The following is a 12,789-nucleotide window of genomic DNA, read 5'->3' as shown; positions in this document are numbered from 1 at the left end:
GCAAGGTAGCGTTCAGCTTACATGCATGCTTCGTTGTTGGCGGAACGAACGTGCTCGGCTGGACTTATGAAGGTTCATTGTGTAGCGAGGCGAGGAGGTCGCACATCCGGAGTCGGTTCAAGCCGCGGTAAAGCACAGCCGTAGACTAGGCCTTTACCGGAACTAAGGGGGTGTAACACCAAGACATAACAGCTCGTACCTGCCGTCCGTTATGCATCCTGGTTCACTTCAGTCAGCCACACAGTTGGAGCTTGCGACGCCATGCACCCGCATCGTTTGCGGCCTCTCCTGACTCCGACGTCAGCCTGCCACAGAGTTGAGCTCGAGCGCCACGCCGTGCAGGGAGGTCGGTATCGTGCTCATGCGCATCGACCGCAATGCAGTGGGCTTGAGGTTGTTCGGAAGAGGGCGTGGCAGGCATGTCACATCTTCTAGACCTTGCAGTGTCGCCAGGATGGACATTGTTCAATCAATCATGCTTTAGAGACGACGGACAAAGGAGTCATCATGGCCGCAATCCAGGGTGACCCGTTCCTCAAGCCTGGCACTGCGGTCAACACCATATCATCGTCAAACAACTGGGCCACCATCCTGGCCAACGAGGGTCTCTCGGTCACGGAAACTACAGATGCCAACGTAACGGACGTGGGAGGCTCAAAACTCGCCAATGTCTCTCTGGCTTCCGGAAGCATTCCGGGGGTGGTCTATGCGAGCGAATTGAACTATGACTACTTCCTCGAGACATACCCCGAGTCCATCGCTGGTCAGCAATGGAATGCCGCATGGGCAGGTGACTCAGGTGGATGTAAGTCGAGCTTTCCGAGATGCACCGGGCGTGATTTTCTCGGAAAACTGTCCTAAGAGTGTCCATTGCAGCGGGTGTGTTGCTCCTAAGAGCTCCAGTAAATCCAGCAACCGGGCCGACGCTACGAGCAGTCTTGCAGACGTTTAAGGTGGATCTTAGCAGTGGCAGCAAGATCGCCCACCTCGTAAACGCAATCGACACGTCGAATGCTTTGACAATCGTAGTGTCCGCGCCCAAAGCAGCGGTCTCTGATGCAGCCCCGACTTCGGGTCTCTGGTGCGTCGTCGATGTAGACACGTATCAGATCACCCAGCGCGTTGCTTTTGACTTCCAATCGAGCATAATACAGAGCTTGGTAAGCTGGATCGAAAAGGAGCTAACTATCACGGTGAACCCTTCTGCTCTTGCTCAAGCCAAACCACAGGTGATCGCCACAACGTCTACTGGATACCAGATCAATGCCCAACGGGGATTGGGTCAACAGACATCGACTCCACAGATCTCGTTCACGTTCACGATGGGCCAGTTCCAGCTCTACCTGGACCTTACAGCGCAGACATTATCCGTGACCCTCACACCAACGACTGGTATGAGTGTCATATCCATGGTCACCAGTGCATTTGCTTCAGCGCCGGATGCTCCCACCTCATCCATGCCAGATGACACCCAAACAAACGATCCCTTTGTAGCTTTCTTTGGGAATTCGTTCTATCCGTGGTATCTTCAACTTAGTCGAGACACCGACAATAGAACGGCATCCATCGACTGGGCGGTCGGGGTCCTTATCGTTAAGCAAACAACGGGCGGACCGCTTATCATCGGGTTGACCTACGACTCGGCCTCCAAAACCTTCTTTGGGCAATTGATAACACACGATTACCTCTACAACCCCGTCAATCTCCGATCTCCTTTGTACGATGCCCGATATAACGTCATGAATACCATCATCTTGGCCCTCGGCACTCACGACTTGAGCGCGATCAAGGACGGTATCGATCTTTGGGCGCTTGTTTCACCGCAAAGCATACCACCCAAAGAAATCCCGCATTTTCTTACAGACTGCGAAGTGAGCCTGACGAAATTCGGTGATGGAACGACTGAGCAGCCGAAAACGAGCATGTTCAGCTTTGCTGCTGCCCTAAGTCTTGATGGCGATGAGAGATACGGAAGCAGTGTTCCTACTGGATTCTCATGGACCACAGCCAGCGTCAACGTTGTGCTGCAGAGCGTTGCCAACCAAGACACGCTCTACTCCATCAACGTTTCATCTTCCTTCGAATTCAAGGCAACTTCTGGTGGTGAAGCAGCCACTGCACTCATCACCGTGCTTTACAACAACTTCAGTGGCCCTTCTACTTGGCTATTAACGTCATCCATCAACGATCTGTCTGTCGGCTTGCTGAGCGATTTCTTTGACCCTACGGTGCGTGGCGGAGCCATGGCAATACTAGACAAGCTTACTCTCCGTTCCCTTAACATCGTCTACGCCTATTCCAGCGGCGTCGCGAGCTCTTTCTTCATGTTCGGCGTGCTGCTGTTGGGGGAACTGGAGCTGGACCTCCTCTTCCAATACGTGGGCACGGAGTCTAAAGACAAAGAAGCTACCGCCTACGACACAGTTATGGGATCTAAGGATGGGAAAGGCAGCCTTCCGCCTGCAGCGCAGGGTAGCAGCAACATTCCCGAGAACAGCGCTAGCAAACGGCTTCCGAGTGGTACCAAATACTTTCTGTTTGAGGCCAAGCTCCGCACAACATCCACCGCATCGACCATTGGGTCAGTCCTGGAGAGCATCGTGCCAGGTTCTAGCACTGCTCTGCCACAATTTGTCTCCGGTATACCCATTGATCCCACTGGCAGCGGTCATGACCTTGCCGACCTTGTGTTCAAGCACGATTCCGAGACAGGGTCCACGCTGTGTGTTTCAGTCAACATTGCTGGGTTTGAGTTTGACTTCGTGCAGTTCAAGACCATCGCTAGTCCCGACAACAAGACTCCCGCCAGTATCAAGAGGCTCCTCCGCTTCACATGCGACAAGATTCCCATGATGAACGATGTGCCGCTTATTAAGCAACTGCCTCAGCCATTTGACAGCTTTCAATACCTCTGGGTGAGCGACGATCAGACGGTACTCGCTAAGCAGGGCATTACCAAGGCGGATCTTGCCAACTTGCCTTCTCCTCCTGTCCCACCCATACAGTACAAGAAAGCGAAGAAGGACGATGACAATCCCGAAGACGTAGTCTTGGCCGTTGGGCATCATTTCGTTGTAATCGTAAGCGGTAAAGTAGTCTTGGATCACGTGTTTGGGAGTGCCGCTGCCGCACCGCCGATGCCAACGGAAGTGGATTTAACATCCACAAATGTTGTCACTAACAGCTCAGAGGTCGCGCCATCAACCGAGGGGAACCCGACAAAGGGCGACGTCCAGCTGAAGGCTGGACCTCTAAGTGTGTCAGCGATTAGTTTCCAAGTGAAGACTGGTCATCTTTTGATTAGTCTGGACGCCTCGCTCAACTTGGGCGCCATTTCAATGTCAGTCGTTGGCTTCACCATCGACGTTGACCTCAACAAGATCAAGTTGAACGACCTGAGTTCGCTCACAGCAGCAGCGGTCGGAGACACCATCGAGAAGGTTCACATCAGCCTGCACGGCCTGGCCGTCGGCTTAGAGCGTGGTCCGATCACACTCAATGGTGTCTTCGAGCACGAAGGAGACGCTGCCGTGGAAGTGTACCGTGGTGGAGTGGCCGTGGGATTTAAATCCTGGCAGATTCTGGCCGTGGGAGAGTACAAGATCATCAAGCAGCCGACAGCCTATCGTGCTGTATTCGTCTACGGCAAGCTCGACGGTCCTTTAGTTGAGCTTGAGTTCGCCACCATCTCGGGCGTCCGGCTTGGGTTTGGGTACAACTACATGATTCGTATGCCTACCGTGAACGAACTATACAGCTTCCCTTTCATCAGCGACACTGGGCTTAGTGGAGCTGGCAACGACCCGATGGTTGTTCTCAACGCCATCACTGCAGGACCGTCACCTTTCGTGTCCGCCAGCGAAGGATCAATGTGGTTCTGCGCTGGTATGACCATTACTGCCTTTGATCTGGTGACATTGACCGCAGTGCTCATGCTAGAGATCACGACGAGCGCCGACAGCACAAGCACCGCCGCGGCCTCAGAGGGAGTGGTCATGGCACTGCTTGCCGACGGTATCTTCCAGATGGAGCCATTGGCGCCACCGGAAGCGACGCTCTTTTACATCGAGATCGTCCTCAAAGTCGAGTTAAACTTCGCCCAAGGATATATTGCCGCTGATGCTGCGCTGGCTCCGGCTTCTCATGTCTACGTACCCCAGGCTCACCTGACCGGCGCCGCAAGCTTTTACTCTTGGTTCGGCAGCAACCCGTACGCTGGTGATTGGGTTGTCAGCGTTGGTGGATACGCCCGATCATATACTCCGCCGCCTCATTATCCCGTCCCGGACCGTATTCAGCTCAGCTTCGTCGTTGGCGACAACATCCAAATCATCGGTACCGGTTACGTTGCCGTGACTCCACGGTGCGCCATGGCCGGAGGCACGTTGCATCTTTCTCTTGGTGTGGGACCTGTCTCTGCGTACGCCGACGTTGTGATGGACGCCTTTATCAACTTCAAGCCTTTTCATTTCCACGCCTCGATCAGTTTAAGCGTGGGCATCGAATGCGAGATTGATATTCTCTTCATTCACATCCATGTCTCCGTCCACGTCGGCGCTGATCTGGTGCTCTGGGGACCGAATGAGTTTGGAGGCACGGCACACGTGGATTTCTGGTTCTTTGGATTTGACATCGCTTTTGGCGGAGGCGAGACCCAAGCTACGGACCCTGTTTCGCTGATCGACTTTCTCGGGCTTCTGCAAACGGGTGGTCCACAATCCGCACCGAGAAGCACAGATGCCATCTCGGGAAGCCCCAACGACGACAATATTGCACTGCACAAATGGACGGTAGAGGCTGGCCTCATCCCAGCTGAGGCCCCTGCTGCTGCTGCCGATAATTCGTTTCCCAATACCGGCACTACGTACGTTTGGGACGTTGATCCAGCCAGTTTGGTCATGCGGGTAGACGTGAACTTTGCACTGACAGAAGCACGGTTCGCAACAAGTCTGGACGGGTCGTCATCTGACCTGATCGCTGTCGTGGACAAGACTGTTTCCGGGGTTTATGCGATGCCGATGCATTCGCAGCAGCCTGCTGATTCTGTTCTCACCATCACCATCGCCAAAGACAACATAATCCAGAAGGATTGGCGTGCCGAGTTGGTGTTCAAACCCGGGCCTCCAGCCCTATGGTCACACACCGCCTGGACGTCTGCCGATGACCCTTTGTGGGCTGCTGTATCCGGTGGCCCACAACCAGCAGCTGTCCGTGACGGCAATCTTCCGGCCTCCCTTGCATTGGCGCTGGGCGTGAGACTGTACGCACCTGAACCAATGCGGGCGCGGAGCAAGATTGTTCGATTCGATGTATCGTCCGCGAATGTGGCCGTTCTGCACGCTACGAAGGATGTAGCTCTTGAAGTGGACGATCTGGCGTTGGCTGCAGCCCTTTTCGAACCAACCGAGACGAGACTAGAGACGCGCTGGATTGATTTCGGCAACGCTTTGGCTGCAGTACAGAATGACACTCGCTTGAATCTTGCGCAGATCAGGGGAGCGTTGGCGAGTCAGATCAGTGATACTCTTGAATGGGATATACGACCAGTCGGTGCAAGTGTGGACGATCCAGATGCCCTCGATGCTCAGTGGATACTTTTGGGACTCAGCCCGGCACGTTTAGCAGCAGACCTGGGCAGGCAGTGGCCAGAATTGCCTTTTGTTGCAGTCACCGCTTAACAAACAAGAGAATCGATGAACCTGGTATAGCTACGTATTCAGTACAGTCACGGACTTCGTGCTGGCGCACAGTTCCGCAACATTCGCCTCTCGCCCAAGGCTCAAAGCAGCTTGCCGATATGCGGCCCTCGAAATGCGGCGCCCACCACACATGCACAAACAATTGCGCTTACCCAAGCAATTGTTGCATATTGTGTCAGCCCGACGTCCAATGTCCACTCATTGGCGGTGAAATTATCTTCGCCTGGTATCGCTGCGCCTGCGATGAGCGCCGCTGTTCCGGATGTTTGGACGATCAGACCGACGGCACCAAAGAACTGCGCTAAGAACTGCAGCGCAGCACCAACGGTCAAGGTGCTAATGAGGGCGACGGTGAAACATGGGGTGACTCTAGCGCGCCGTTCGTCGCCTCTGTGGTGTGCGTGGGTAATATGTTGGCGCGGGCCTTTTCCTTCCCCACCACTGCGATCTACAGCTGAGGTGTTTCTTGACTCATGTTCATATGACTGACCGTATGACAAAGCCACTACTACATTCACCGCGCACATGACCAAAGCGATCATAAGCCCTAAGCCGGTAAAGGCGGTCGCAGCGATTTGAAGATCGCCAGCATAATGCACTAGTGAGCGGGTGTCAGTTGGACTGTCATTAAGCGATTAGCCTACAATGCATACCCGACTGGCATTCGCTGCTCGTCCCAATGGTGCCTTGCGCTTTGACAGATTGCTCGAAAACGGTGCCCACCTCTGATGCCAGCCGGCAGCTGGTTCGATTCTTGCCGCTGGGCGGATAGAAGGTGCAAGTGTCGTTGAAGGTGCAGATTCCCGCATCTATGTTGACCTGTGGAATACCGCAGCGGTAGAAAGGCGAACGTTCAGACTGGCAGAGAGGAGCTTGTTCTGTAGAGAGGTCCGTCTGGTTGAGGAAATAATGCTGCACGGCCCATCGCCTCGACGTTGCTGCTAACAACGAGAAGATGGTGCTGACGATGGACAGGCTAACGACAAGGGCGGTTGCGGCTAAGATGCGGTTTCTCATTGCGAGCGTCTGTTAATGTCAAATTTGAATAGCATCACGCAGGTGGACACGGACAGTGAGGATGCTACTCAGCAATTATATCCCAGTAACATTCTGTTCGCTAACAAGACCGGAAGGGACGCTATCTAGGCAGGGGCTAATGCAGTGGAAGACAGCCCAGCTGCGGAACGCACGCCTGGGTTTCTCTGGCGTTGCCCAGACTGTAGCCGAGATGCACGGTGGACGCGGGGTGTTCAGCAGTTCAGCTGCAGCGTTTCGTCTCAGCTAATACCGACCAAGCCACATTGATTCTGGGGGCGCCGTTCGATCCAGCGCAGCCATCGGTTGTGTATACTTTCAATACAATAAGGGGGGGGCCGTGCATTCGCCGTAAGCTGAATAGGCTTCCCTGCTCGTCTTCAGGGAACAAGACCTAACTTCGACATGGACGGTACCGCCGGCACCGACGTCGTGTATATGCTACGGACCAAGAAGGGCTCACGGCATGGACAACATTGCGTTGCCTGTGCAACTCGATGCTTTCATCCTCAACAAGCCGGTAGTTGAAGAAGGGGAGACGCTCATCGCACCTATAACTCAACCCGACTATGTGTCACTGAGGCTGGATGCTGCTGTCTTGCAAGTCTGTTATGCGCTTTATCGGCTCTTTTGTATTGGGCACTGAATCCTAACAGCACGATCTCCTGCCCGCCATAGACCTTCATAACGCAAAGCCGGCGACTGGGAACCCTAGGGTATCCAAGGTCTACTCCGCTCCGTTTGAAAACCTCCAACCAGATGTGCCTGCGCCGCAACCGGCGAGCATTGGACTCGACCAGTCCCGGTTCGGGGTGTATCTTCACTGGACCGTTCCTCGTGGATATAGAACCGGTGTTTCCAAAGACCAACCGCTGGCGGATCGGAACGATGCAACGCAACAAAATGCTTCCAAAGAAGCTGCGCAACCGACCTTCAAGCAGGTTCCGGACCGATGGCTACTTGTTCGAATACTTCGGAATTTCGAGCCAAAGTCTGCCAAAATCGAGCCTGTGACAGCATGGATCATCGAGTCAAATCGCCTAAGCACGCTGGACGAACTCAGTTCCGACGTGGATCTTGAGACAGAAGTCACTCCCTTCGTGGCCTACAACGATGATGCAACGACTAACCCAGACCTTCTCAACAACCAGGCTGAGATGTACATAGGCTACAAGACGCCGCTGCAGGGTTGGAGTGAGGATCAAAAGGTACGTCGGGTGCCGTTGACTACGATGAACTCGTCCAATCCGCTCTTTGCCGACTACGCAATCCACAACCCTAACGTGTTCTCCACTTCCGACAACTTCGCCTACGGTGATGGCTCTCAGTTCTTGACCAGCGCTACATGCGACTATGTAGTTATAGGTTGGCATTCGACGGTCTTGAGCCCTGGAAACCCATCGCCGCCGCCTACTGATCCGTTGATCGAGCTACCAGCGATGTCCAGCCTCGACCGGAGCTTGAGAGGGCGACTACAAGCGATGTTCTGTCAGTTACCGACTGGTGTTTCTCATGATGCGGCCAATGCTCCGGATGGAAGACGGCTCGTCTGCTACAGTGCACTCTACAACGTCAAGTATGATGTGACAGAGAAACCAAGCACGCCTTCCGATACCTATGCAAAAAACTTTACTGCGTCGACAGACATGGAGCCGGTATCTATCGGTACATCTCCGTTAGACGCCATCCTAACCTTTCTCGAAGCCCACCAGGATCCATCAGATGCCGCCTGGGAAGGCTCGTTGTTGAATGACGTAGGCTCCAGCACAGCGAGAACCCTCCGCTCGATGACCGAGCTACTGTACGCTTCGGAAGACACCTACGACGAACGCATCAAGGCAGCAGATCTGTTGTACGACCACAACTTCACCCGGTCGGGCGGTCGCTTCGTGTGGCGATACGACAAGAAGAAGGCTTCCGTCAACGCGAACGGTCAAACCATTGTCGATGCAGATCCTCCCGCAACCCCAGGCGCAGTCGAGGCAGAAGATCTTGCAAGGCTGAACAACATGCAGAAAATTGCTGATGCCAGCACCTCGAAGCTACAGCTGCTACAATTCTCGCTGTTCGCAGAGTTCTTCAAATTCGCGAGTGATAACGACGGAACGTCTCGGACGAGCATATATTCATCTCGCATTCAGCAATTACGAGACGAGGGCAGGAACCTGAAGTCCAAACTCGATATGATTACTGAAGAGATCTTTAACAAGAGCAAGGAGCTCACTGTCCAGAGATTTGCAGACGAGTCCTTCTTCAGCAAGAATGACCCAACCCTATGCATTGCCGGCCTTGACTCTGGGTGGCCAGTGAACTACATGGAGAATGTACCGACTCGGCTGACAAGCTCCTTCGGTGCACCCCAGAACCCGGCACTAGCAGGCATGGTTCAGCCCACATTGGACCTCATCGAAAGGATGCCACTTGCGTCAGATCTTACCAGCACAATTGGAAAGGTGTTGCGAGAAGCCTCCGGCGGCTTGCCAGCAGATGTTTTGGGCCATTTGGCTTGGTCTCAAGAGCAGCCGTTCCGGCCACAATTCATCGAATGGGAGGGCGTGTACTATCACGTTGGAGACTTTGACAGTCAATGGGATATCGGTTTGGACTACACGGGGACCAGCGAAAGCAACCACGAACAACTGCGTTACATTAATCCGAGCCCTCTTTACGATCCGGCCAACCCAACCAATGCAACGGATCCTCAGCAAGACAGCCGGCACCTGTGGGGCCGCATTCTCCTCTTGCCCCAGCCCTCGTTTGCACTGGCAGCCGTTGTGAACCAAGTACTCAGTACAGCAACAGACGATCAACTCCCGGCCGAGTTGAAGGATCCCGATCCGAAGAAGGCGAAAGCGCTCAAGGATGCGTTTGTGGCCGCCTGCGGGAAGCTCAGGTTCGTCAGCGGCCAATTGACTGGCGTGAGCGACGCATTACTCACCCTTGCAAACGGCCAGCATATGAAACCAAATCTGCGTAGCATCGGGCAGCTTCCGGTTCCGATGAAAGCTGCTGTTGACTTTGGACAAAGATACCTCGGGATGACGGAGGAGGACTTTGTTTTCATGGACTCGCAGACTGCAAAAACTCCCTATGGCACGCTCACAGACTTTGGAGCTGATCCCAAGTATGAGGTGTTCAAGCCCGTACAGCATGGCCAGTTTGGTGAGTCGTTCCCCCGTTATGCTGTTTTGCCATCCGGTCTTTAATGCGGAACCGCAGTCATCACAAACATCACCATCGTTGACAAGTTCGGCCAAGCAATCGCCGCTCCTCCGCCAGCGAGGACACCGTACGATGCGCCGGTATTTCATGAGGCGATCCACCCATGCCTATCCGATCGGCTTCTCCCAACTGTCATGCCTGACAAGACCCTCAATGTTGTCTTTAGCCCGCAACAAGTGCAGCCGGACGCTCCGACCCACTCTGGGTACCCAATGAGCCCTTTCATCCAGCTAACTCCCTCTATCAATCAAGACTGTCGAGCAAATGCTTGCTTTGTTCAAAAGAATGGTGACGGCAATGGAAAGTTCCTTAAGTGGAGCCCTTCGAATACCTGGGAAAATCCCATCTTTGGCTGGGTCATTGTAAACTATGCCGATTCAGCTTTGCAGTTCTTTACCGCAGCGGGCCTATTCTACACCTCTGTGCGCTTTGGAGGCCCGTTCGGTCTAATTCAAAGTCAGAAATGGCTTCCTTTCGATGAACCGCCTAGTGCGACCGCCTCGGTGTCAGATCAGTTGCGCGACCTTGTCGCAAAGCTGGTTGACGGAACGCCAATGCAGGATTCGATCGGAAAGCCGACCACCACAGGCATACAATACACGCTTGCGCTGTGGAACACGATAGAAACGGCGATTCAAAGCATGCCACAGACGCCGACGTCGTATGCATCAACCGCAAACGCTATTGTCGGCAAACCTTTGGCTCTTGTGAACGTTGGGTGGAGTCTTGAGCTGGCGCAGCCGCCTCTATGGCCACAGTATACTCCCCATGAGCCGCCAGACCTTGCGACGCTGAGGCAGAAGGCTGCGGATGAGATGGGCAAATACAGATTCAAGGTGAAAATCGGTGATGTGAGTATTGTCTGGTCTGTCTGGAGGCATGCAGAGGCTGACCGAACGCACAGCGAGATCGTCCCTTCGATGGTGTCGTAGTGTATTGGGACAGTCAGAACCAAGAGGCTCTGGACAATAGGCACGGTCCGGGCTCGACCGTCTTCGACACTTTCTACTGCTTTCCCAGACCCAGCACGCCTCCAGAGCCAGCAGATACCCCAGGGTACCCTCGAACGTTCATTGATCCCGACAATTTTCCAAAGCTGCAGCCCTATTTCCTTGATCCCGACGCAGCGGTTGCCGATTCTACCGACTTTCTCACCGCGCACGCCTCGCATCTCATGATCAAGACCCTACTGATCGACCCGTATGCACCAATCCATCTCTACAGCGGCATCCTGCCCATCAAACGACTTCAATTGCCAGGATGGGTACTCTCTGAGCCCACGAAGAACATGACCGCTTTCTTCTCCATGGGTCCCTTGCTTATGACAAAGGATGTACCGAAGAAGTGGAACCAGGCCAAGAAAGCAACGCCGACTTCATGGTTATCGTCGCAAGGGACCGATATCAAGGACGCGGGCAAGCCGGACATACAGCTTACTGTGGCCGGCACTAAAGGGTATGTCTGTAATTTGCCGTTCCTTTGACATCACCCATTAACAGTGAGTCTGCAGACAATGGAGATGGCTGCAACCATACTCCAGATTCACGGATGATGGCAAGCCAACAACTGAGTACATGACTCTGACGGTGGGACAGGAGGATGGTGCCACTAGGAGTGATCCAGCACCGTACACTTTTGTCGAAGGCTTCCTGCAGTTGGCCGCTCCCCTTCTCCCGCCAGCTCACGTTGACTGAGGGCAGGCATGTCCAGGGTTAGGGTCATGATACATGCTGAGAAGCTGGTTCATCGTCGTTTCAACCTCCTCAAGGCGCTCAGACGGTATTGCCTTCAGAAGCCCTAACTCAAGACGTAGCCTCTGTAGCCGCCGCTGCTCGATCATAAAACCGTCGGCACGGAGGATCTCTATAGTCTCTCTATCGGTCAAAGTTGCAGTATGGAACAGATGGACTACACGCGCTCTAAGTGCCGGTGTATCGATCCAGCTCTGGCGTCGTAACTGTAGACCGTCGTCCTTAACAGTGCGACGAATCGTCCGTGCGGATACTTTGACACCGTGCTCCACTTCTAGCCGCTTGGCTACCTCTTCGTAGGAAGCGCCATTGCTTAGCCAGGAGCGTAGCTGCTCCATATGAGGCATAAGGCTTCTCGAGCGCGACATAGGACGTAACGGGGGATGTAGAGCGGCGGGGGCGGGGACGACAACGAGGCGGAGAGAGCGACGGCGAGGCAAATGCGATTGTAGCAAAGGATAGACGTGGGATTCAAGAGTCCTCGGTCCCTGCGAAGCTGATATCTGGCCACATGGTAGGAATTGACTTCCGTCGGGAGGAGCCGCAGCTCGGACGTACCCGCACGTCATCGTACATCATCGATCGTTCGTCTCATGAATGGCAAAGAGCGAGGCCAACATACACTCGTAGTATTTGCAGCAACCTACATTGATATCAAAACCTACCGTCGCAATGTCTTCATCAGAGCAAAACCCCACGCTCATTGGTGGCCACGCCCAGTACGTGAAAGGAGCAGCAGAGGTAGTACGCCCCAGGCCATCGTTGTCTGAGCGCATCCCTAACCGAAAACATAGAGCGTCGTTGGCAGTGTAACGGGTGCCGAGTCCTGGCAAAAGTCCGCGGAAAGTGACAAGCAGGCCGGCATCGACGCGATGAAACAAGCGAGCGCAAACCGTGACCCGCAAAAGGATGGTTACGGCAAGGTGGAAGAGATGGCCGGGAAGGTGACGGGTTGTGAAGGTATGGAGAAGGAGGGTGCCCAGAGCACGAGGCAGTAATTGCGACGTACCAGCTAAGCCTTGCCACTTCAACTACGACAACACTACGCTGTCTTGCAATTGTATTCGTCTCAACATTGCAGT

The 12,789-nt window shown here is 54.1% G+C and overlaps 3 protein-coding genes across 3 annotated transcripts; all 3 read left to right on the top strand.

Moving 5' to 3' along the window:
• The first annotated feature begins 171 nt into the window (after positions 1 to 171).
• Positions 172 to 5,951, top strand: BAUCODRAFT_28742 (uncharacterized protein). The gene is made up of 2 exons (XM_007673384.1): positions 172 to 805; positions 877 to 5,951. The coding sequence occupies exons 1-2, from the start codon at positions 508 to 510 to the stop codon at positions 5,676 to 5,678; spliced, it is 5,100 nt and encodes a 1,699-aa protein (XP_007671574.1). The 5' UTR covers positions 172 to 507; the 3' UTR covers positions 5,679 to 5,951.
• A 1,249-nt stretch (positions 5,952 to 7,200) lies between these two features.
• On the top strand, positions 7,201 to 11,650 carry BAUCODRAFT_144067 (uncharacterized protein; the record flags this gene model as incomplete). The annotated part of the gene is made up of 5 exons (XM_007673383.1): positions 7,201 to 7,338; positions 7,391 to 9,896; positions 9,954 to 10,807; positions 10,861 to 11,411; positions 11,467 to 11,650. The coding sequence occupies 5 exons, from the start codon at positions 7,201 to 7,203 to the stop codon at positions 11,648 to 11,650; spliced, it is 4,233 nt and encodes a 1,410-aa protein (XP_007671573.1).
• Positions 11,651 to 12,379: 729 nt separating this feature from the next.
• On the top strand, positions 12,380 to 12,705 carry BAUCODRAFT_144066 (uncharacterized protein; the record flags this gene model as incomplete). Its single annotated transcript, XM_007673382.1, has 2 exons — positions 12,380 to 12,451; positions 12,502 to 12,705. 2 exons carry the CDS (start codon positions 12,380 to 12,382, stop codon positions 12,703 to 12,705), a joined length of 276 nt encoding a protein of 91 aa, XP_007671572.1.
• Between the last annotated feature and the right edge of the window lie 84 nt (positions 12,706 to 12,789).

Source organism: Baudoinia panamericana, assembly GCF_000338955.1.
Source record: "Baudoinia panamericana UAMH 10762 unplaced genomic scaffold BAUCOscaffold_1, whole genome shotgun sequence".
Taxonomy (NCBI): domain Eukaryota; kingdom Fungi; phylum Ascomycota; class Dothideomycetes; order Mycosphaerellales; family Teratosphaeriaceae; genus Baudoinia; species Baudoinia panamericana.
The sequence above is the reverse complement of the archived record's forward strand: the minus strand, read 5'-3'. Positions and strand labels throughout refer to the sequence as shown.